Genomic DNA, 24425 nt, shown 5'->3' with positions numbered 1-24425 from the left:
TTTATATTGTAAAAAAAAAAAAACACTGTACAGTACAGTACTTATTTGTTTATTTCCTTAACTCTGTCACTTATTCCCTGATCTTTATACACTTTCTAAGGTCCACATTTTGTGACCACTTCTGCTTTAACCTTTGCTGCTGTAACACTACCATTTCCACATTGTGGGACAATAAAGGGATTTTCTATTCTACTCTATTCTATTTTGATATGAAATACAAATTCAATGCAAACAACAATCAAGAAGTAACTTTAATATGAAAGTGTCTATCTGTGTATACTCTAATCCAGGAGTAAAAAAAAAATTTTTTTTGAAGATTTTAAAGGTTTCGATTTATTTTATTTAGCTGTCTTATTGTGGATTTAGAGATATATTAGGCCTCAATGGATTTTAAAAAAAATCAAACAATTTTACAGAACTTTCATTTATAGACTCATGGGAGCAGTTACAACATAAACAGTCAGAAAAGGAAAAAAAAAAGCTAATTTCAAAAGGTAAAGCATTGTGAAAAGAAGCAACTCAGCAGAGCTGAATGTAATGTAATGAGATCCTTTATTCTGCCTGCCAAATGAAAGGCCATCGCGCTCACTGTGAGAAAAACAGAGCTTTCATACTGATACAGGCTTTTTTGTCTGCAGAAAATCTTCATCCGATAGCTAGGTGAAAGTACTTTTTTCTTCTGAATTTTTAGATATTTGTGGAGTTGCAGCAGAGAACATCCAAACATATGCACGTTCAATAGGCAATGTGGTGGGGTTTTTCAGCAAAATATGTTTCTGAGGGTTGCATTACTAAAACAGTGACACGTTACTTAGATTAAGATATATTATTTTTCATTTTCCCTCCAACTCAATAATGAAGAGAACTGAAACCATCAGAAATTCTACAGATAAAGTTTTAGAAAAGTTTAAGGTTTAATATTTACAAATATAAACCTTTAGAGATCCCTAACTAAACTGACAAACCAGGTAAGGAGCGTATAAATCAGAGAAGAACCCAAAAGACCAATAGTTACTCTGGAGAGACACAGGTTGGAAAATCTTATTCTGTTAGCTTTGCACTCCACAAATTTGCTCTGTTATGGCAATATGGAAGAACATTATTTAAAGAAAGCTGTATGTTTGTTTGCAATTCTTTGAAAGCCATAAGGGGAGCAACGCAAACTTGTAGAAGAAGGGCCACCAAAAGGCTCCATTCATATGGCTATGTGGCAGAAAGCCAAATCTGAACAAATATATACACACATATATACTTTTGTAAAGCAGCAGTCATGCTGTGATGCTGCATGGAAATGCAGCATCACACAAGATGAATATAGTTTATGAAAACATAGATGGAGCTAAATAGGGGAAATAAAACGCAAAAAAATTGAGATTGGCAAGATGTCTCAGCCGGAAAATTACTCTAAAATGATCTAGGGAAAAAAAGCCTGTGCTACAAATGGAGAGTTAAGACCAAAGTACACACTTTTCCAACTTTTTACTCTAAAAATGTCCTAAACTTTTTTAAATGTATCTATTTTTTTGGACCTTTGTGTTTTACTACAACACAAAATACTCATGAGCCATTATTTTATGAGGTTGTAACTTGGTGGAAACGTAACAAAGCTTAAGGGATATTAAACCTTTTGAAATGCCTGTTAGAGGTACTACAATAGGCTTACTAGAATGGCTCTGTATACATAGCACTGTATGCGTTAGCATTGTTTGTACCTGGCACCAATGTAGAGCGTCCGGTTGACTTGGATGATCCTCTGGATGTGCAGTGGCTCCTGCCTCTGCCATGTTCGGTGTGGTCGACCCAGAAACACAGGGTATCTTCTCACCACTATTGGACAATGACAGGAAACATATACAACAGCTGATATTAAAGTGCCATTCCTAAAAATGGAACATTAGGATTTAGCATTTACTGTTGTTTCTTTCTCGTTTAGCTGTACAGTAATTGATGTTCCAATAGAGGGATCAAATGATTAAAAAACAGACTTGCAAACATTAACATCTTCAGTATTTCATAAGACTTTGTTTTGGTTATGTTGAGGACAAAGTAAGCTTACATGAAAAGCAAGGAATAAAAGATGAAACATGTCCAAGAATATGTAGAGAAAAAAGAGTGAAGAGAAAAAGAAGAGTTGAGCTATAACAAAATAGGTTGGATTTCAGATGAGAATCTATAGAGCTATCTGCTTTGACCTTCGCTCTAGGTGCAGAGAAAGTTTTCATCTGATATCCTTTCATCAGCCCTCTGCTCTACCATCATTACTTTTTTATATCCTTCTCTAAACTCAGTTCATCTCCCTTGATCTTTGCAACCTTTGTACTTTGTCTGATTTCATTATTTTTTTAGGCTGTTTACCCAAATCTTTTATGACAAAGGTGGATATAACCAGCAGCATGAACGGTTACAGATTATCCATTCCTATACAAAAAGAGTTTCTCTCTATTTATTTACATGTAAATTGTATACATTTTATTGAATTTAAACTCTAAACGTACAGTTCAGTTCAAATATAATGAGTCCACAAATCATTCAAGCTTCTACTGTAGATGTGAAGAAGACTGAAGGAGTTTTAAGCATCAAAGGAGTATTCATTGTTGCCATTGTTTTGGTCTGATTACTTCATAAACTACTGGGATCTTCTCAAACAAACATCTTTCCGTTTAACTAAATATCCAAACTTGAAAAGAGTCTGGTTCAAGATGACAGACCAGGAATCTTAGGGTCAATCAACCATTGGTTACTGTATTCTTCATACATCTTAAAGCACCTAAAAACCCGAAAAAAAAATCAAAAAAACTCATAAATTTTAAGAAATGCAAGATAAGATAGGTTTGACAGATGTTTCTAGTGTTTCTCCAAAATAAGACTACATTCTTCCTTCTTGCAATACGTTCAAACTGGGCTTTACAATATCCTGTGGTCAGCAATTGTAAGGTAGCCCTTGGTCATCCGGTTTCTTTGTAAAAATAACTTAATATTTTAGGGATGATTACCTAAAATGCATCCGTTACATGTAATATATTATATTTCCTATAATAGATCTTTACAAGATATCTGAGCAGCAAAATAGTTCTAAACAGTAAACAATAATAACATGAGGATAGAAAGAAGAAGATAACATCACTGCAACTGTCATATTCGATATGTATCATTTATGTAGAATTGTTTCTTTTTTGTAGCCTTTCTTCTACAAATAAATTTCCATTTGATCATGTATTTTTCAAATCTTTTCCTATTATTCTGTACACTGGTCTATTGTCTCTCTGTAACTGTTTTATTCATACCCCTCTTTAGACATAAGCAATAAAAGATAAATGCAATGTATATAAGTCATTAATTATACGTCTAAGTGCTACATTTGTAATTTCACTGCATTGTCTAAAACAAAGTTATTCATTCATTCTTGGGCTGTTGGTGAAAGCTGCCATCTCTAATTAAGCTGATCCAGTGTGGAGTTCAGCAGCCTGACAATGTCTGCTCTGTATTGATGCTTGGGAAGGGTCCGGACTTGGTTAGGAAACCATCAGTCAGTGTTATTGAACTGTAATCAATCAAAGTCTGGTCAGAGCTGGAGACTGCTAAGCTGATCTGGAGACACAGAGTCTGAAAGCTGGAGGAACTGCGTCTCTGGAGGGTCTAAGCATGGCCGCGAGGGGAACTCATGAATGTTAGAGCTCCATCTTACAGGCATGTCCTCAGTCCTGGAGGTGGCCCCAAGCTGCCTGACCTGGATACCAGTCAACACGCTTCGTGTGAGAGCCAGTGTGACCTTTGCGACCTTTACCGTGACCTTACTTCATGCCCCTACCCTCTCAATTCATCACAATGCGTGTTTGGCTGCAGCCCAGAACTTAACACTGTGTCTTATGAGAAAGTGCACACAAGGGAATAAGAGTCTACAAGGCAGAAAAGGCAGGAGGTCATTACCTTCAGCGGGGATGAAGTTCACAGGTCCAGGTTCCTCTGGGAATGCAAGGCTGGCTGTTCGGAGGAACCAACACATCAGGAACAAGCAGCGAGAGGCCCCTGCTGCCATCGTAACACAACTGTTGATTCTGTAAACACATAAAAAAGTATATTAAATAAGTGAGTTCATGACAAAGCAAAATTAAACTATCTTACAATCGGGCTGGGTTCCTGTACTGACGCTGCTTCCTTTTATTCCTTGTATTCTCTATATCCATGCTCAGATGTGCAGGGAGATAAGTGGCCTCCTCAACTCAGGGATTAAGACATCCTCTGTGTTAGAACTGTCAAGTCAGCTCTGAATGCAGCCAGATCACTCTGGCATCAATCATCACACCACTATGACACATCTAGAACCTTTGAGGCAGACACATGAGAGCAGAGGAGTGGCTAAAGATCTCGGGTAAAACCGGGGGAAAAAGATATATGGCATTTACACGGATGAAACCAAATATCCAAAGGAGCCAAGTGAGTGAAGAGCTCCAGACGTCAGGCATTATCTAGGATATGAAAGCGACTGACTGAGAGAGAGTGGGGGGAGTGGTGGTTTACTTAAATTAAAGGCCTTCCAGCTACACAAATCATCCCTCCGCCACAGCCGAACTTAAACTGATGGTGTTTTTTATCAAGCAGCACTAAGACACATGCAGGTTCTGGGATGTAATTCATGTGGAAATATAAATGATACCCAAATGAAATTGCCATCCACTATCAATCTAGAAAATGACTCTTGAGCTCTGTCTCTTTGGGGAAAAGCTTCTGGGGCTGCTACTGACTTCGGCCACAAACCTCTAAGGATATAAAGTGGCTAATCACAGCCTCCATGTTCTGATTCTGCTTCAACAGTAGCTCTGTGCTTCCAAAAGGGCATTTTGTCAGGCTGTGACTGACTCATGTTTAAGAATGTGTCAGCTTTCTCTTTAGCTGTTGGCATTAATTTGTGTTTTTACCAAAACTGCGTACACAATACTCTGAAGATTCCTAAAAAGGCAGTCATCCTGTTGAGAAACTTGTTGACAACTCTTTATTCTACCACTAGAAACACAAAACATTTCTTACAGTCACGCACAATTGCAACATTTGAATAGTCAAAGTTGAATTTCTTTATGCAAAATATAAAGGCATTTTACTGTGGTCACAGATGTGCACTGTGCGAAACTATGCAAATACAAGTCAGTGGATACTTTAAGGATATGCTGTCCCAAAGGGGTGTGATCAGTTTATGCATTTATATAAGCCATCCGGATTGTACATATTTTTATTTTTTATTTCTTAATTTTATTTTGTTTTTCATTGTGTGCGATACATGTACACTTGCACCTTAATCCTTATTTATCTTGATATACTGTATATACCTGGATATACTGTATATATATTGTTTACTGTTTATTCTTAATGCACCTTTTTCCTCCTTGTTTGCACCTTCTTTGACTTCTATGCCAATATGTGACAAGTGAATTTCTTCGCTGTGAGATCAATAAAGCTCATCTAATCTAATCTAAAGGTTTAGGAATTGTAAATGAAAGTTTGGCCACTTACTATAAATGTTGTTTTTAATAGAACCTACCATCACAGGCCTAATTATATTATAATGCTCCATTTGTCCAACTTCTGAGTAAGGTATGGTCAGTCCAAAAAACATTGAATATCAAACCTGCTAAGTGGTTTTAATAAGTAGATTATTTAATTCTAAGTTTAAATAATGTTAGCAAAGTTTTCATGCAGCACAGGATACAATTTAACAGCAAGATTTATTTTCTTGTCCATGGGAATGAGAGAGATGTTTGGCTTTTACTGTATATAAATGAACAAAATTAGTTTGGTTTGGTCTACTTAATTTGTGAAACATGAGCAGAACAAGAAATATCGAGAAAAAAATGCATTAGTGGTTATCAGATCTGTAGGTCAAGATCAATGGACCCCAGCAGCTGTAAAATAGAAAGTCTTTAATGATGAAGGCATCTGCAAGGTCACTGAGCAATTCTGGCATAATCTTTCACATAATAAATATACAAGCAGTAGCCCTTTTATTTATTCTGCCCTGCTGCACAATTTCAGCCAGAGTCTCAGAATGACATTCATAAAAGAAAAAGAATTAAATCTTGCCTGGCTGTAGGATATCCATTTGTGACAGAGGCAAAGGGATTTAGACCAAACGACATCCTATACTGGCAGCTTTAAACAGGTTTTAGATGGCAACAAACAATTATTCAGACTTCTAAAGCTGAGCTGACTGGTAAGTGATGCTTTTTTTAACTCATTTTTTTGTGTGCTTGTTTCTCTACCCAGCTATAGCTGTGTATTACACAGCAACATAAAATGCAGGAACCCTTATTAGTCACTGTTTATGGATGGAAAAGAAAAGATGGGATATAGAGCCATACATGAGTGGAAGACTTGAATAATTAAAAAACATGAGATTCAAACTTCAGACCAGCTGAGCTGTCATTAGTTTTGCTCGTTGTTTACAGACCGCTTTATTCATTGTTTGGTTTGCATTAGATAATGCAATTTTCTGGTGACTAAGTTAATGACCGTAGGGTTTGGAGCACAGTGGTACTAAAGGTGTGTTAATCTGTGATGCCTGATAAAACAAACCAACTACTGAGGTCAACATTTGCAACTTAAATAAGGCAATAAAGATGAATGCATATATTGTTGAATTACATTTTGAGCATAAGCACCTAGACTTATTTTATAATCTGACCAATCAAATAAGCTTTTTCTAAAGTTACCCGTATATTAAAGTAAGTTAGTTATTTTTTTATGGATAGCACCTGTCACTAAACAACATGCTACAAAATAATGAAACAAAATTAATTCTAACACATTTTAAACACAGGAATTTTATAAAAAGCCAATTCCAGGCATTTTGATATATCTTTCAGGAGAGATCAGATTGCTTTAAACAGTACATCACCATCTTATTCTTGTTCTGTTTCTATACTTAGGGTCTGATCTTCAGACAGTTTGTATGTACAAAGCAGATCCTTTAAGAATGTGTGCATTCATCAGTGAACGGATAATGTTCTAATGAACAACTTGTACAAATTCAAGGATGGGGGAGATGGAGATGTAAACGTTTATCACATACAAACTGATTTTCCAAATTTGAAACTAAACTGCAGCCTCAATTTTTGTGTCTTTTTAAGGATCTGAAAGGCAGGTGAAAAGTTAGATACAATATTTCTGAGGTCATTGTTGCTACAAAGGAGGTATTTGTATAATACCGGATAATGGAGAGAAATTCTGTTTGCAGGTGAACTTATTTAAACCGCCAGAGACAATGGCAGAATAGTATTAATAAAGACAAACTTTGACACAGGCTTGCAAGAATTCTGAAGGATGGCAAACAATCGTTTAACAATAAAACAAAAACAAAAAGAAAAAATCAGCAGACAAAGACAACTTTCTGATGCTTTATGTTATTTTCAGCTTTTTTATATTTACCGGTAACTTAAGCTTTATTTATTTTTATCACTTTAGGTTTTACTTTTGTTCCCAACACTTTAGGGTAATCTACTAATGTAAAGAACATTACCTCCATCTGCATGGCTTTGAATCTCATCTTTCTTTTACAGCCACTCTCAAACTGCAAGTAGCACACCCAATCTGCTCATTTTATGGGACAGAACCAAACCAGTTTACACATCTCAAAACTTACGCAGCTTTCCTTATAGATAACCCACAACTTGACCACTGATTGGACGTGCAAAACAAAAATTTTTGCACATGCAATTTAGCGCCCCATATTTGGAATCTTTAAAGATCAGGCCCTAAATCACTGCCTGACCATTTTAGGATGTTAGAAATGCTCCAAACCATTGTCTTAAAGTAGTCAGCTCATTTATATCTGAATTAAATGGAAAGCAGACTGGGTCCCTGAGCAAGACCCTAAACCCCACACTGCTCCCCGGGCACCAAACAATGGCAGCCCACTGCACCCCAACGGGTTAAAATACAGAGAGTGAATTTCACGATTGTGGGACAATAAAGGGATTTACATTAAATATTACTTAAGTAAGAGTACTGAATCTGTGAAAAAAAAGATAGCTAGATTTTTTACTACCTTAAAGTCGAGCATCTACATAAAGCTTTGCAACACCAGTAAATTCAAAAGTACGCCACATCAGAAGCTCCCAAGGGTTTCGTTTTGATTTCCCTTTTTTGGAATACAAACACTGAGGGCACAGATCACAGTATTACCAATATTTTGAACTTTCTAAAGTCTTGGTATCCAAAATATATCATGCATCTCCGAATACTTAATTTCACATTAATTGCAGTCTGGTAACATGCTTTTGTGGATTAATAATATGTGAAGTTTTATTATCTGTGGGTATGACTAAAACAATCAAATGAAAAGTACCATAAGCACAAATGCATGGTTGATAGGAATAAAAAATAAATACAAAAACATCCCCAACAAAAAAGTTTTGAAAAGAAACTCTGCAATCCTTACTTTTACTGCGACTCAACCCTGGTAATGTTCCTTACTTTATCTAAGTGGACTATAAAAGCTTTTTTTCACTGTTGGAATGAGCTTTCCATCTTAGGTCATTTTTAAGTTTCTCCCTAACATACTCTCAGTCTTCCCTGAAGGAAACAAACAGCCATTGTGCAGCCCATCTCTTTAATGGAGTCACAGACATAACCTTATCAAGACACATAATCTTTATGGGACATTTCTCAAATTCCATGCACTCACACCAGAATAAAAGTGGGAGGCTGGCTAATTACTCAACACCCACAAGCAAAATTACAGGAGGTGAAGGTTAAAGAGTCACACTGAGAAGAAAGAAAGTCCTTAGGTTGAAAGCTATAGATTTGGAGAAAGATAAGTGACACTGAATGAGGCACACAAAGAGAGAAGATGAGAAGTCAGGAAGATTGTATTTCCAATCAGAGAATCTTTTGTTTCTTCTATTAAAAATGTATGAGTAAATGTCAGGCAGTGTGCATTCGATTAGTATAATTAGACACCCTCGGCTACACAGTTTCGTTGCCCAGAAAAATAAGTCCATACACAAGTCATAAACTAAATTTAAAAGCCAGTTGTTTATTGTGCTTGTGTGTATGTGAGTTAAAACTGTAATTATGACAAATGGCATCTGCCAAGTTCGTACAGAGGCATCTCTGTGGGGTAAAAGCTCTACTTTAGTATGCCATTATTGCTGGACAAGGCACACTGTGCCTCCTATTTAACATTTGAGATAAAACTCTTAATTCAACACACGGGTGTCATAAACCGGTCCACTCAAAACCTAATTTTCAGCAAATGTATTCGTTAAAATTGATATTGAAGTTTAGAGACAACATAGATTCCAAGGGAATGAAAAGCAATACAGAAAAAATATGTAAAGGGATAAATTGACATTTTAATCCACAGAGGATGGATTGTTTTTACTGCTTTGATATGTTTACTAATGAAAGCCTTGATTCATAGGACCTGCTAGCTTGCCAGTTACTGCTTGATGTTAGAACTGCTAATCAAAAGTAACTTAAGCCTTAACATAAAAATGGGAATTCTGAACCAAATTGGACCCAAACACAGACAGGAGGGAGGCAGAATCATGAGGCAACGGAAAGTCAGCCACCAATGCTGCAATCCTTTTAACCTTACTGCTGCCATTTGAAACTTATACGGTTTTTTTAAGTGCACTAGTTCGCATTTATTTCATTTCTTTCGATGGAGGCTTATTGTATATGCTGCTGTCTGACTACCGCCATGATATTCTCAGTTTCTAGTTTGCTGATAGTGATTTAATTATTTCAAACTGAGAGCCAACAAACCATCCGGGACCTTCAATGATGATGCCAAAGAATTTGATGATACAGCTTTAACATTGCGGATTATATAAACCCTAACAGAGAGAGGCCAACACCACACCCCAATGACCAAAGTCTCTTGCATGTTTTAGATGTTCTAAAACCCAGGATCATTATGGTTCTGGTTCTTTATGAGGCCCTATGATAAATACTGCAAGCATTAAAGGTACAGTGGAGGATGTTCTTTTTCTTGGTGGATCATCAAAATAGGTGGTCCTAATTGTCCATCATTCTGGTGATGTTTATTTAAGGCCGTCCTTCGTGATTGTCCCCATTTCCGTGATGAGTATGACATAGTGGAAAAGCTGCAAATCTTCTTTTGAAAAGTAAACTAGTATGAGCGATGCAAAAGGTAACTTTTAAACAGAGCGTGCACGAGGAGAAATGGGCTTGCACCCGTTTAATAGGCGTTCTCTCTGGGGATTATGTACAGGTTGGAGCATGTGCATTTTTTTTTAAGTGCAGAGGGCGAGACTTTGAAAAAAATTGCGCAAAAATCCTTCACTATACATGTACATTTAAGACCTATCACTATCGTAGAAAGTACAGCAACAACAGGGAGTTCAGTACTAGGGGTGTAAATAACAATCATTTTGTATCGATGCATCGATCCAACAGTCGACGATCCGATGCATCGACACGTCCGCAAGAGTAGCAATTCATGTTTTTTTTTCCTCCGGTCTATTTTTAATCCATTTGCCCCTGGACGTAATTCTGACTCCTGTGCTACGGTGGTGCTAAACCTATTTTGCCCTCCTAACTCGCTTCCTTTAGCCACTACCCTCTTTCCGCTTGCAGTATTTTTTGATGCAAGGCAGAATCAGAATCTATAACAAAGAGGCATTATTATTTTTCAGTGAATGAGGTTTTCAAAGGCCTAGGCGGAGTACAACTTTGCTACTTCTGTTATTTGCTGTTGTTTCTTAAATAAAATGCATAACGATATTACAGCTTTCATTGATTTATTTCAAAGGAAACATTGTCTAGCCTGTGAGGTAAAACAAAAAAATTAACCAATTAATCAAATCGTATCGTGGTGTATTCTTGAGTATAGAAAATAATCGAATCATTGGGTCAGGAAATTGATACTGAATCCAATCACCATGATGGGTGTGATTTACATCCCTGTTCAGTACTCTCCAGCAAAAGAGAGAAAATATGCACCTTTGGTTGGTGTGGATTGGCTTCCACAGGAAGTTCTTCTTAGACTGGGGCAGGCAGTTCAAACATATTTATTTTGTGGACGTGTCGCTCCAGTATTGCACAAATAAAGAAGGTAAAACATGATGAAGTGTGTCTCCTAGAGTTTCTGTTGGAACTTTAGTGTTTTGATGTTGTTGTACGCCTGCTTCTCTTCCCTATTCTTAGTACATCCATTAGATATTTTGAAATTCTTCAGATTCGCACTCTTAATATGTTTTTCCTCTCCTTTATACTTTTACTTAAATGTGTTAATGGTACATGATATGACCACACAAAGGATAAGCAAAGTTTTTTTTTAACCGTAGTCCAATGAGATGTTGTAGAAATTATTTAAATAAAAAAAAAAAAAAAGGTAAGTACGTTTCACAGTTAAGGTCTACCTCATTTCTGCTTTGGTCAATTTACTTTTCAAATTAGCAAAAAAAATATACGAGTCCGCTCTCTTTAGCAAAACTTCTGTGAAGATGAAGTCAAGTCATGTTAAAAGTACAAAGCTATAATGGTAGAAGAAAAATAATTGGATTGAAAAGTTGACATCTGAAGAATGTCTGCAGTGTTAAATTCGGATGCAGCTTACAGACAGTGACCCTGTATTCCACAGGTCTGGGTGCTTTGCATAAAAAAAGAACACATCATCATCAAATGAAGACGCTGATAAGCCTTGAAATGTTTTTGTTACTTATTACAGTTACCATGGTGTCTGTTGCTCCCTTTCTTTTCAGTCTTTTTCTAAAATTTTTGCACCATCTCGTTATGTAGTAGCTTGGCTCTGCCTTAACCCTCAGTCTTAAAGATGTATTTTTGTAACACAGCTATGAGGGACTTGAAACAAAAAAAAGAAAGAAAATCTGACTAAAAAGGGGGTTTAAAGAAAGCAAAGATTATGCATGCCCTAGATATAGGGATCCTGGTAATGAAATCCAGCCGAATTAATGGGGAGATGTAGGGGGCTGTAGGTTGGGGAATTTCTGATTAAAATATTTAAAAGGATGGTTTCAAGTATTATGCAAAGGTATCAGAATGCAATAGTGCATAATATAATCCCTTTTCACACTTGCCGCCCTGCTTCATAAAGCCTGTGCTGAAGGAAAATGAATGTAAACAACCTCCATTTCCAATCAAATCCTTTTATCACTATTCTACAGGGCAAAGAGTGTTTTTCCTGTTCATAGAAAATGGAAGTCTGCTATTTCATCTGTGGATTTCTTATCTATTACAACTGGCTTCATCAAGGTTAACATTGGATTTATGACAACAAAATCTCAAACGAACATGGTGAGAGTTGAAAGGGGGCAATCTAAGGATTACAAGATTTTTAAACAGCAAATTTTTGCTGTTTAAATTAATAAAGTGAATTACCTACTGTAGGTCTTTTAAGACCTAGTTTTAGCTTCAATTTTCTTTTCAGTTCTTTCTTTAAAGAAAAAGTTGCACATTTCATGGTTTGTGTACCAGCAGTTCATAAATACTTGTGAATACGTCGCACATTTAGTGGGTGAGGGGCTAAATATTTAACCAAGAACATAAACACAGAACTAACCAAAGTGATATTCATTAAGAGAGCTCGAAATAAATTGCGCCATTGCTGCTGGATGATGAAATGACAATGTGTCACCACATATTAACAATCCCACTTTGACAAGATGATAATTAAGTGTGCCGTTACTGTGCTCACAGCCTCTTGCACTTCCAAGTAAGAGATTTGGAAAAACTAGTGCCCGTCTGGAGTTTTTAGAGCTTCATTCATGCTTTGTTTTTTTGTGAATTTTGCAAAGATCTTATTAGAAACATTAAGATAGATTCCACAATACTTTATGTTGGTCTTTCATCTCAGCAGTAAAAATGGTTGATGCTGTACAAGAATTAAACTGGCAGAGGAAACGGAACTGGTAAACTTGCTCTTTCCTTGGATAAAACTCCTATTCCAACATTTAAAGGTCCTTTAGGACTCTACTAGGTACAAAACCTACAAATCTAATCATATATATAAATATTCTTTACTCTCCACAGCTATTTCACAGTTTCAAACTTTACAAACCTTGGTCCATAACTCCTTAAGTTGGATAATATCACATAATCCATTATGGATGCTTCTGAATCACAGAGCCTGAGGCATGCCCGCTCCATCTCGGACAGGCTTTTTATTACATTGCAAAACTTTGTAATGAAATTTTATTTTTTTGGATTTTGTCTAAACAACCAAAAGAAAACATCTAGTGTACTTAGAAATAACTATAAACATATTTTGTTGCTTTCAACTTCAAAAACTGGTTATTTTCATGATGTATGAAACGTGAAAAAACAATCAAGATACAAGGGGAGAAATAAATTTGTTGTGTATATGATGGGAAGATTGATGTGAACTATATTCATGTTGATCCTCCAACTTCCTAAAAACATGAGAAAATATTAAATGCAACCATTAAAATTTCTTTATACAAATCTAATTAAAACCCCTGCCAGTTAAATCAATTCTCAGATTTTTTGGCTATATCACTTTAATTAACTTGAACATTTATTAGACACTAATTTATGATGATTCTTGTAGTTCCCTACTTTACTCACATGTTCTTAAAACCTACTATAAATCTCTATCAACCTATTATCATTAGAGTAAGCAGATTTTCTCCCAACCCCTATCCTATCAAAACCATATGTACTTTGCTAAGTGTTACTGACAATAAACACATCCAGCTATCTTGTATCGTTTGTTCATCAGGGTAACAGGGTTCTGGTGTTTATTTCCAAGAGTCTATAAGTGTAGAAGGTGATACAAAGTGGACAGGTCATCAATCAAATAATAAAAAACATTTTCTTTTAAAAGATCTTTTACATAGGAGAATCTAAATAATGGGCATCTGAATTTTTTAGGAATCTTTCTGAAAAGCTGTATATTTTTCATTGAAGCTTTGGTCAAGTGCTACGCATAAATCAAAGTGTATTTGTTTTTGTGAGTAATAACAGCTTGGAACTGTTCCTGTTTCTGTATATCAAAGCATATTTTCAACGTTTAGTGCAGCACGGATGAGTCATTCAAGAACAAGCCGACTAGAGCTGAACACCAAGGAGAGCAACAGATTCAGGAAAATATAACACTTCCTTGATTTTTTTTGTTTCTGTTTAAAAAAATATATATTCCCAAATCTTAAGTAATATTATGAACCATGTTGATGGTTCGCAACCAGCAGGTTCACTGCTAAGGTGGACAGACTCCTATAATAACTGCTTGCAGGTCTATCCCTTTAAATTATTGCTCTGTGGATAATAAAAATATGACTGAATAGAGCCCTGAGAGATAATGTAGAGTTAAGGCCTTCCGTTAAATAACTTGCATTTCAAAAAGAACCATTAGGCTACACCTTCTGAGCCTTTCGTCTCTGTTTTAAAAGCTTATAATGGCCGAGTAGAAAAATTCTTCTGCTTAGAAAGTTCCTGCAGAAACAGGAGTGGAGACACACTGGTGACCTTCAGGCTGCTGTACATGATACTGTGTAGGAACACGAGGAAGGGTGTTGTGTGAGCAATTTTATGATCTACTATTTCAATGTGGACTTAAAGAGACTTCATAGTTTTTCAGCAGACTGGGTTAATCATCTTATTAAAGAGACGGGAGAGGCTGTTTTATGGGCTGAGTAAAATCAATGACAGGTGAAAGCACAATGCTGCTTAAAGCTCCTTCTTTCTACAATGACTCAAGAAAAAAATATTGAAGAGAAGATTGATGGGGATCAAGAGATACAGAAAAAATATAGGTCTGGGAAGCAGGAATTTAGACAAAATTAAAACAAACAGCCACTGAGGATCACTAGTAAGAAAACATGAGGAGGACACAGCACAAGGAGAAATGAATTGCAATAAAAGTGAAATATGACAAGCCAGCCATTCAAACAGTGAGCAGTCACAGTGGAAATACAGAGAGGGAAGCCAAAGAATGTGTGGAATGAGGGAGAGGAAAGACAAAGCATGTAGAGGAAGAGTTTCCAGCAAAACAGACTCTTTTGCTGCCAGATTTAACTGCACCATGAGCCAAGAGCATCTAATGACAAGAACCTTTAAGCTCACCAATTGTGCGGCTTATCCAAAGTGTTGATATTTAGTCTGTCTTCCTCTTGCGGTCAGTGGATTTATATTTAAAGAACTCTTGTAAATTAAAAAGTTCTTGCAACAGCTAACAGGCTACATTCTTTGGGTTTGGGAGTAATTCTGGACATTGCTGTGGATTTTATTTTCTCCCAAAGTTATGTCAAATCAACTTCATAAATCTTTGCCCCGTTTACATACATGACAAGTTTGTTTTGCACACCTTCTGACATAAAGTCAGATTGGCATTAGACGTAAAGGAAATAACTCTAAGCATCAGAAAACCTGTTTCCAGGACTGTAGGCAACCTGTTGGTAATTCTTTCACTTAGAAAGGCCCACATGTAAAAAAAAAAAAAAAAAAAGAAAAGAAACAAGCAAACCTGGCTATCATGTTGACGTATGACTTAAACTTCGCCATTATGACTGATAAAGGGATGAGTGTAATAGTCTCCTATTTTCCTTTTGGACAGTTTTATAATAAAATGTTTAATTGTATAAAATTTAGACTGTAAAGAGTAAAATGTTCACAAACATTGGTCCAGAAAATTTAAGAAGCAAAGTCTTATTCTAAACCAGGAAAGTCACTGAAGGTCCCAGGAGGGAGCAGGGTATTGAAATATGTAATTGCAATGACAAACAAAGCTGATTATTTGGTTATCTCTATCAAACACTACTACCTACAGTACCTACCTAATATAACTGCACAATATATGTGGTAAACTAATCTCCTTATTTTAAATATTATTATAGCAAAGAACTAATAAGACAGCATTAAAACAGCTTATTATATAAACACTATTCGTTCAGTCTCTATGCCTTTAATGTGTTTTGTAATAGCTGATATTTGATCCAGCCATAGGATTTCAGGAAGGCAGTGAGAAGTTAGCTGTTTTTCTACTCTGTCACCCGATGCTTGACACCATTAGTTACTTTCCAGCTCTATTATTTTGTAAAAGCAGCTCACAGAAGATAAAAAGTTGGAGATGCCGGGTCTCAAAGTATCATAAAGAAAGCTTTTGTTTTTACTCAAGAAAAAACAACCAATTTCATTTCATTGGATTATAACATATCATAATTAGGAGAAACTGTAACTCAGTGTAATTGGACATGAATCTCACAATGTAACCTGGTTTTATTAGATTCTATTGAAAAGATTTGGATTGAATTTAAACCCAATTTGATTCTACATAATAAGATATAAACTGAAGCTGCATCTTGTGAATTAGTATAATGCAGCAATAAACTAGAGAAAGATAATAATGATTTAGAAATGCAATCTACTCAACTGTAGCAGCTGCTTAGGAATTTAAAATCATGAAAAATTCCTGATTTAGCTTTGATGAATTTGACCTGAGTAAATCTGTTCTTCTTCATCAAAGGAATAAATGACATATAAAGTACAGTAAGTGACACAGAAACATTTCTTCTGGTCATTGCGGTTTCGCTTGAGTTAAACCAAAATCTTCTCCATCCATCTCTCTCGGGCCCAAGTGTGAAAAACATACAACTAGGAATTCCCTCCACAGCTCATTTATGAACACACAATTTCATCCCTTTTTGCTGGCACTTCACTGACCTGAGGTCTGTTTACAAGAAATTTACATCAGCATGAAATACTGGAGCCGCAGTAACATCACACATATTTAAAGTGAGAGACAGAGACTGAGGGGAGAACACAGAGAGGAGTGAATGCTAAATGAAGGATGAAGAGTGACCTCTTTGCACAGGACACTTATTTTCCCATGCACAGAGAAATAGCCTGGATTCATCTTGTGGGAAAGATGTTCAGTCTTTGAAACAGAACCAAAACTCTGTTGTTTTTATCAAATCCTGAGACATTCTGCCACATCATTACTTACTGAATACTGCTATTAGGGTCTTTGTGTCTGTTGTTCCCTGGACTTTGATTTATGGGCTGTATTATTTGTGTCATTATCCTTGGATATAGCTGAGGTTCAATAATAACCTTGATATATGCATTATCTTAGTATGAGGTACCTTTAGTTTTCTTTACTTTCTTGTGCACCTCAGTTTGTTCCTTCTTTTTTTTCATTCTAGCTTATGTAAAGGGTGTGTTTGTTTGGTGTGAGTCTTGTATGCCGGCTTGTACTGTATGTACCAAACCTCTATAACTTTAAGCAGTTACAAAAGCTCCCTCTAACAGATGTATCTCAAAAGATGTCTTAAGCACCTCTACCTTGAGAGCTGCTGACCTGCATGCTGCCATTGATTTAGGTGTGTATGAGAGCATATTTAGGTAGTTTTCAGGAAAAAAAAGCTGTCTTGGGCAGCCATAGCATAAAGTATTTAAACAGAACCTTGCGAAAGCATGTGTACCCCTTAAAGATTTTTAGGTTGCCATGATACAGCCACAAACCTTGGTGTATATTTTTAACACTGAATAATAAATAACTGTCATTTGAAAGGCTAAGAATGCATGTATTTCATAGAAATGAGGATTTCAAGATACAATTGAATGCGGACATAATAGATAACATTCTATAGAGCCTTTTCGAGCGGTTAAACCTTTGTAGTATCTCTCAATCGGCACTTTGCAACTACAGACTGAAGGTTTTTCCCATTCCTCTTTGAAAAATATTTCAAGTTCAGTAAGATTTAATTGAGAGCATCTGTGAATAGCATTTTCAATAACTGCCGCAGACTGTAAATTAGATTTAGGTCTGGGGATTGGTTTGGCCATTCTAACACATGCATGCGCATCAATCCAAACCATTCTATTTAGTTTCGACTTTGCCCTTTGGAGAACCTCACGTTTTATTCCAGTATTGCCCCATATTCATTTCTACCTGTCTTCTCATTAACTGTGACCATGCTTACCCTCCTTGCTCTAAATAGGTATCCCCACAGGTTGATGCTGCCATCACCGTGGTTCATGCAGGGATCTGTTTGTTCGCCAATCATGATATTTCGTATTCAGATTAAGAAGTTAGATTTTGGTCTCATTTCATCAGAGCTTCATGTTTTCTATATAATAATTTCTGGATAAAATATCTTTCTTCTTAAAGCTGTTTTAATAGTTGCTCCATCAATTAAGGGATTTCTTTTCTAGGGATTCCTAGAAAAGAGAGTCACAGGTTGGTGATGGTATAATATAACGTGTCTACTACATACTGTATGTGGATAAGATCATGTCAATATGTGAAAAGAAAACTGATAACAGTGTAATAGATGATAAAGGTATAATGTAACACTTGCACTGGCTTATTGTTGATAGTATATATTTGAGTATTGCTTAAGCTTTAAATGAAATCGTGTCCCTATCATTAACCTTCACACTCCTTCATGTTGCAGCAGCAGGGAAGAAGAGAAAGACAGTAGTCACAATCTAAAAGAGAGAGAACAAAGATTCAGTGGAGTTTCTGATATTTCATGCATGTTAATTATGTGTCTATGTTTCAGAGGACTATTTGAAAGGCATACACCTTTTTATCTGTATAGTTTTTCCTTTCCTTTTATGTTGTAATATTGCATAGTTTTCTTTCTGAGAAGTTGTGACAGTGTTACACAGTTTCTAAACTTTCACTGCAGCCTTAAATTTAAATGGACCGTATCAAGTGGTGTGGGAGAAGGGACGATGTCCAGACCAGTCAGACCAGACTTTAAACAGACGTTACCAGATTCATCTTCCTACATTAGTTTTTGTAGTATCTGATCGGGCCTAAATCAACATCTAAAAGTAAATAAGATTCTGTTTGCTCAAATTGTAATAAGGAATTTGGAAGGAAATATTTGTTTTAGTGTGAGATGTACTGGTGGTTGTTGAGTATGGTTTGCAAACAGATTTATTTTAATGCATTCTTCAATGTCATTCATTTTGAATCTATATTGAAGTCTCTCTTAGTTATTTTAGTCAAATAAATTAGATTGTCTTACTTCATACTGTTAACAAACATTAATGTTTTCCCTTATATTTATTTGCCTGTTTGTTTTTTTTCATCTGGGACAATGCAGAAAAATGTTAAGCTGCAAGAGCAAAGACTTCCTGCACCATATTAAAACAGAATTCACCCTCTAATGCATGTTGAATGCATAGGTGAACACTGTTCCTCCTATAGACCCCATCATCAGATTTTTTTTTTAAAGGCCATATACTTTGGATTCTTTTTCATTTTTTTTGGTCTGCATAAACAAAAACATGTTACTGTCAATGCCTTAAGTCTGAGCTGAACTTAGAATTAATTATTTTCATTTTTCTGCTCAATTGTCATGAAACCAGTTCAAGAAATACACGTTTTCCCAGGTTTGTCTTAATGACTTAAAGTAAGAATTATTATGTGTAAATGTATTAATTAATGGACGTTTTATTGTTTTATTTATGACAGTGTTAGAATCAATATGTTGTAAATGTTATGCAAACTCCTTGCGTAAGTGCCAAACTTGGTCTGGATTCTCTCTTGAAATTGATTTAGAATTTCAAATATGATTTTCCGTGTAAAATTAAAGGTTAATAATTAAGTCTCAAAAATTAAAGCATGATCCCATATTAAAATTTCAACCAAAAATCTAGAGAGAAACAACTTCAGATTAAGATTATGAAAGACAAACAAATGACAAAAAAACTTTAGGTTTAAAAACTAGAAATATAGTGGTAGAAATAGAAAATATATATAAATTATTTACAGTCAACATTACAGTATATCAACTTTATTTGTACAAAAAAAGGCATTTGGCCCAACTAACATTTTTGTGCACATTTCCAAACTGTTGTTAGATATAACTGAAAGTAAATAAATATTTGTTTCATTTGCACCTTTGCACAGCTGTATTCTGTATGTATCTTACCAGCTAAAAGTTCTTTTAAGGTACATTTTTTTTTGCCTATAATAAATCGAGCATTTTAAAACTGGACAACATGCCTGAAATGTTTAGTTCTGTGCTAAATGACCAAATAGGAGAACTAGGGATATGGTAAAGAACTGGCTTTGATCATCAAAACCACAATACATGAAACGAACAGGAAAAAAAATCATGTCACATCTCAACAGCAGAGATAGTCCTGACCTCTGGCTTCCCACCAGTTTACAGCAGTCATTAGTAGGGCAGGGATCAGAGCCAAGTCCATAAATCATAATCAAAGCATCCTTGTAGGAGGAGCCCAGCGATACTGCAGTAAAACTGAAAAGAAAACATTCTCCAAGACTGACAGGAGGCTAAAAGTGACTCCATTCATTATGGTTAAAGGCTCCATAAAGTCCGTAAGAGAAAAACACACAGGGCGATAATCCTCAGCATGGTTATAAATAAAATAGAAACCCTCCTAACGGTAATAAGAGTTCTGAAACACAGCAGGACCCCTCTTGATATGATTATTTGGTTAGATATACCCGAAGGACATACATTACCCCGAATAAATACTCAGAGGTAACTTAATGGGTCAATATGTTCCCATCCAGAGACTGTTTGACCTTTTTGCTTGCAAATGAAGAGGAGAGCTGGATTCATTATAATAGCAACAAGTGGCTGGCAGACGAGGCGTAGGAGTTGGGTGGCAGACAGAAACAGAACAGTTGGTTGAGAAAGAAGGACAATGGAAGATTAAAACCATCTGAGGATATCAGTGGGACTATCGGTGCTCATTAGAACAATGCTTCTGGTAAAAGAAGCATGAAAAAATTCCATTAAGTGCAGAATATTTGATATATATATACATACATAAAATATATATGTACTTTCAAACGAACCAGCAGCAGTGTTATCCATGAAATGACCCCCTTCCTCAGCTTATTTAAATCCCTGCTGAAAAATCCTGGGTTTTTCTTTATTCTATACGTCAGCATGCTGTGGCACTGCGATAATTACAGAAACACCTATCTTTCTTTGAAAAACACAGAGCACAACAACTTTTTTTTTTTTTTAAATGGCTTTAAGCTTTGATAACATTGTAGACTGCAAATTAATCCCCTGTGCCATTTTTATAATAATTATGCAGGCTCTGTAACTTTGGATAATACAGTTTATGTAAAAGGAGAATAAAAAAATAGCTACCAAAGCATTTCTTTTCAAGCCTAACGGAGATTTAGAGGAAGTGTGTTTGTTTTTACACCAAACTGGTGCCAGTGATGAACATTATTAATGGAAAATGTACTTTGCATAATCATTGCCATAAGATAGTGCTAATTAGTTTATCGAAGGTATACAGTTTTGCTCAATAACAATTTGACTCCATCAAAAAAATCAACTAATCTCTCTTGCTTTTGATTTCATTTTGAAAAAATCCTTTAGGGAATGTCTGATCTTGTACACTCTAGTAGTTACTGTAAAGGATTTAATTAAACAGAATTTAAATATATGCGATCTTTCAGAAGCTAGGTTTTTTAAAAATGTAAGGATATTTTATTTATCATTTAACTTGGCCTTATTTATAAGTAGCTTTTCAATTAAGCACTTTACTTTCCAGAGACCTATTAGGTACAAAAAAAATCTATTATTAAGGTCTGATATTCTTAATTTAGATGTATGAATTACTCTACATCTGGTTTTATGCTTCTTATAATCATTGTAAGGAAAAGTTATGAAACAAATAGTATTGTGGTAAAAAAAAAAAACTATTTCAGCTGAATTCCCTGTTGTGTGATTGTTTTTCCAAACTTATTTCCAATTGTTTGAAATAAACTTAAATAGATTCTCGAGCAAAATAGCTGTGATTACATTTTCTTCATAATATAGCAGCCCCAGTGGTTCTGGATTATAGGGACACATTTTAAACCTATTCAATTTCTTTCTCTTAGAATTTGCAACCTTTTAAACCAGAGAAAGTATAAAAACTCATAGTTTCAAGGCTAATAGAAAAGGTTGAGTTAGTAGCACAGTAACATATGTTGAATCTGCCATTTCCCTGATGTTTACTTGTGACCTGTCACTGAGTTATCTCCTTGGTCTAGGCCTGCATGGAGCTGTAGTGACACCCGTTATTTTTCACTGTTTAAATAAAAGACAATTTCTGACCATGTTTTCAACATAATAAATCCCACTGCAGTGTGTGTAACTTCTATGTTCTGGTACCGCTGGTGTGAGAGAGCAGCTGATTAGAAATGCTGCAGCATTCATTAATACTACTTGTTGTTTAATGAGCTGTTAATAAATTAAACTGGAAACACTGGAGCTGAGCAGGGCAATTTTTACGTCCTTAACCACAAAAAATAGGATATCTATACCAAACTTTTTGAGGGGATGAAGAGATGAATAACATAATTTGTTTTATCAGCCTTAATGTACTGTCATATTTGACAAAGATTTGAAAACAGAGCAGATAGAGGATCAGAAATTGACTGTGGAGATTTTAGTGCCGTGTTTTCTTGGCATCAAGCTGGTTTTCTGGCTTGGAAACAGCATATATAGCAGCAGCCCTCATTAAATCCAGACATAAATATTATCTTACAGATATTATTTATCTTCTGCAACCCTCCAGCTGCCTAACCTTGAGCAGATCTAAACCCCTCTGTTTGCTTTCCAAATATTCTGCAAAAACACAATGAAGAAATAATTCACTTCACTCAGCTAAGAGCTGTAGCCTTTTAAAGCCATAAAAATACTTGGAAATGTGTCAGTATTGTTATATTTTTAGGCCCAGATTTTGGTGTGATCATATAATCATGAGCTTTGCCGTAAATGTCCTCATAATGAAGTGTCTGAAAGCGTTTCTTCTGAATTAGACAGTAAGGCATAATGCAGTTTCTTTGCCTAGCAGAAGGCCGACCAAGCAGCATGGCACAGGTAAAGATAGAAAAATGGACCTGCAAGTCAACGGCCCTTTGATTTCGCACACACACATTCTGCTTCATCTTTGCTCTTGCAGACTTAAACGCATGACGTTATCAGTCTGGATGAGTCTCAGCCCCTCTCTTCTCCTTTCAGCGTTCACATTCAACTTCATTTCCCCTTTTTCCATCTTCCATCATCATGAATCAGTCACCAGCTCATCTCATTCATTTAGATATATTCCACCTGTATCACTTTCAATTTAAAAACAATCTTGTGCTGTATTGAGTTCAGTTTTCCATGTCTGCCTCACCCCTCTGTTCTGCTTTGAGTGTCAAATCTCACGTGGTACACAGACACTTCCACACAACGACGTCAATCAGAAGACGTCTGCCGTTGACAATCTGCACATAAGACGGAAGACGACTGTGAAAAAAGATGCTTTCCTACGTGTAGATCTAAACTATGAAAAAAAAAACAGGTTCAAAACACATTTTTTTTCAGGGCATTGCAGAAAAAACAAGTTTGAACCTCCTCACTGAGTCCAAGAGGCTTTTTAATCCGCAAAGGGGATTGCCAGGTCTGCCATAAATGTCTCCATCTTCAGCTCCTAATTTAGACCACTTCAGGCTTGATAGATTACTCTCACAACGTGGGATGGAAAAAGAAAAACATCCCAACATAATATACAAATTTCTTCTATATGCACAAACTTACAACTTATTGACTAGAAGACATCTGAACATATTTACCTTAGAGTGATGTTGGTATAAAAAAAAGGAAGTTATTAGAAAGATCATACGTATGTATTTTTTTTCTCTACGTAGGGAATACAATACAACACCTATTCCTTTTTTTGTTGTTTTATTATCTCAATTTCTGGTGTGCTTCGGTGGCGCAGTGGTTAGCGCCCACGACCTGGCCAGGCCAAATCCGAATCTGGACTCTGATACTTTGCCGAATGTCTCTCCTCCTCTTGTATCCCTTTAAAGGAAAAGTCAGCTCTGCAAGGTTTGATCAATGGGTCATCATCTAAACCTAAAACTAATACGTTTTGCTGTGATTTATTGAATTTAGCGTTAATCATAAAAATAATAACTTTTGTCGCGATCACTGAGTCCGGGACAGCCATTATTGCCCAAATATAGTAACACCTCACTCCTGACATCTTCCGACAGTGACGTGACAGTGCATTAAGCCTAGCACCATTCTACCCGCTTTACAAGCAAAATCAATAGGAACTATTATACACACCTGCAATAAACAACAATTATTTTAGATTTCGAGAGGACTTCACCACTGAAATTCTCGAGAGCTATAGTTAAAGTCTCAACGCCCACGTTGATGGCAGTTGGATGTTGTAATATATTGGGTAAAAGTGAAAAAAAGAATACTTATTTCAAATTTCCAATTCATGATCCACCACGGACGGGTTAGTCATTGGATTGCTAAATTAAAGAGGGAGAATTTGCCATTGAAATTCTGGCCAGAGAATAAAACCCCAATATGGAGCCAACATTTCAAAGAAGAATGTTTTCAAGATAACTTGGATAATACAGCATTGTGACAAACAGCAGATATAGCACTGGGACTTGATCAACAGCCAATACAGCACCGTGACGTCAC

General features: G+C 35.9%; 1 protein-coding gene across 1 annotated transcript in view; it reads right to left on the bottom strand.

The window, feature by feature from the left end:
- Window positions 1–24425, bottom strand: part of sema6b (sema domain, transmembrane domain (TM), and cytoplasmic domain, (semaphorin) 6B) — a 195888-nt gene that overhangs the window by 96449 nt on the left and 75014 nt on the right. Inside the window, exons 2-3 of the mRNA XM_015370359.1 lie at window positions 3928–4055; window positions 1713–1827 (exon numbers count right to left, since the gene is read on the bottom strand). Of these exons, the coding sequence (XP_015225845.1) occupies window positions 1713–1827; window positions 3928–4036 (224 nt within the window). The 5' untranslated portion in view covers window positions 4037–4055. The remainder of the gene's footprint in view (window positions 1–1712; window positions 1828–3927; window positions 4056–24425) is intronic.

Source organism: Cyprinodon variegatus, unplaced genomic scaffold (assembly GCF_000732505.1).
Source record: "Cyprinodon variegatus isolate N-32 unplaced genomic scaffold, C_variegatus-1.0 Scaffold45, whole genome shotgun sequence".
NCBI lineage: Eukaryota > Metazoa > Chordata > Actinopteri > Cyprinodontiformes > Cyprinodontidae > Cyprinodon > Cyprinodon variegatus.
This window is presented reverse-complemented; position numbering and strand designations above follow the sequence as displayed.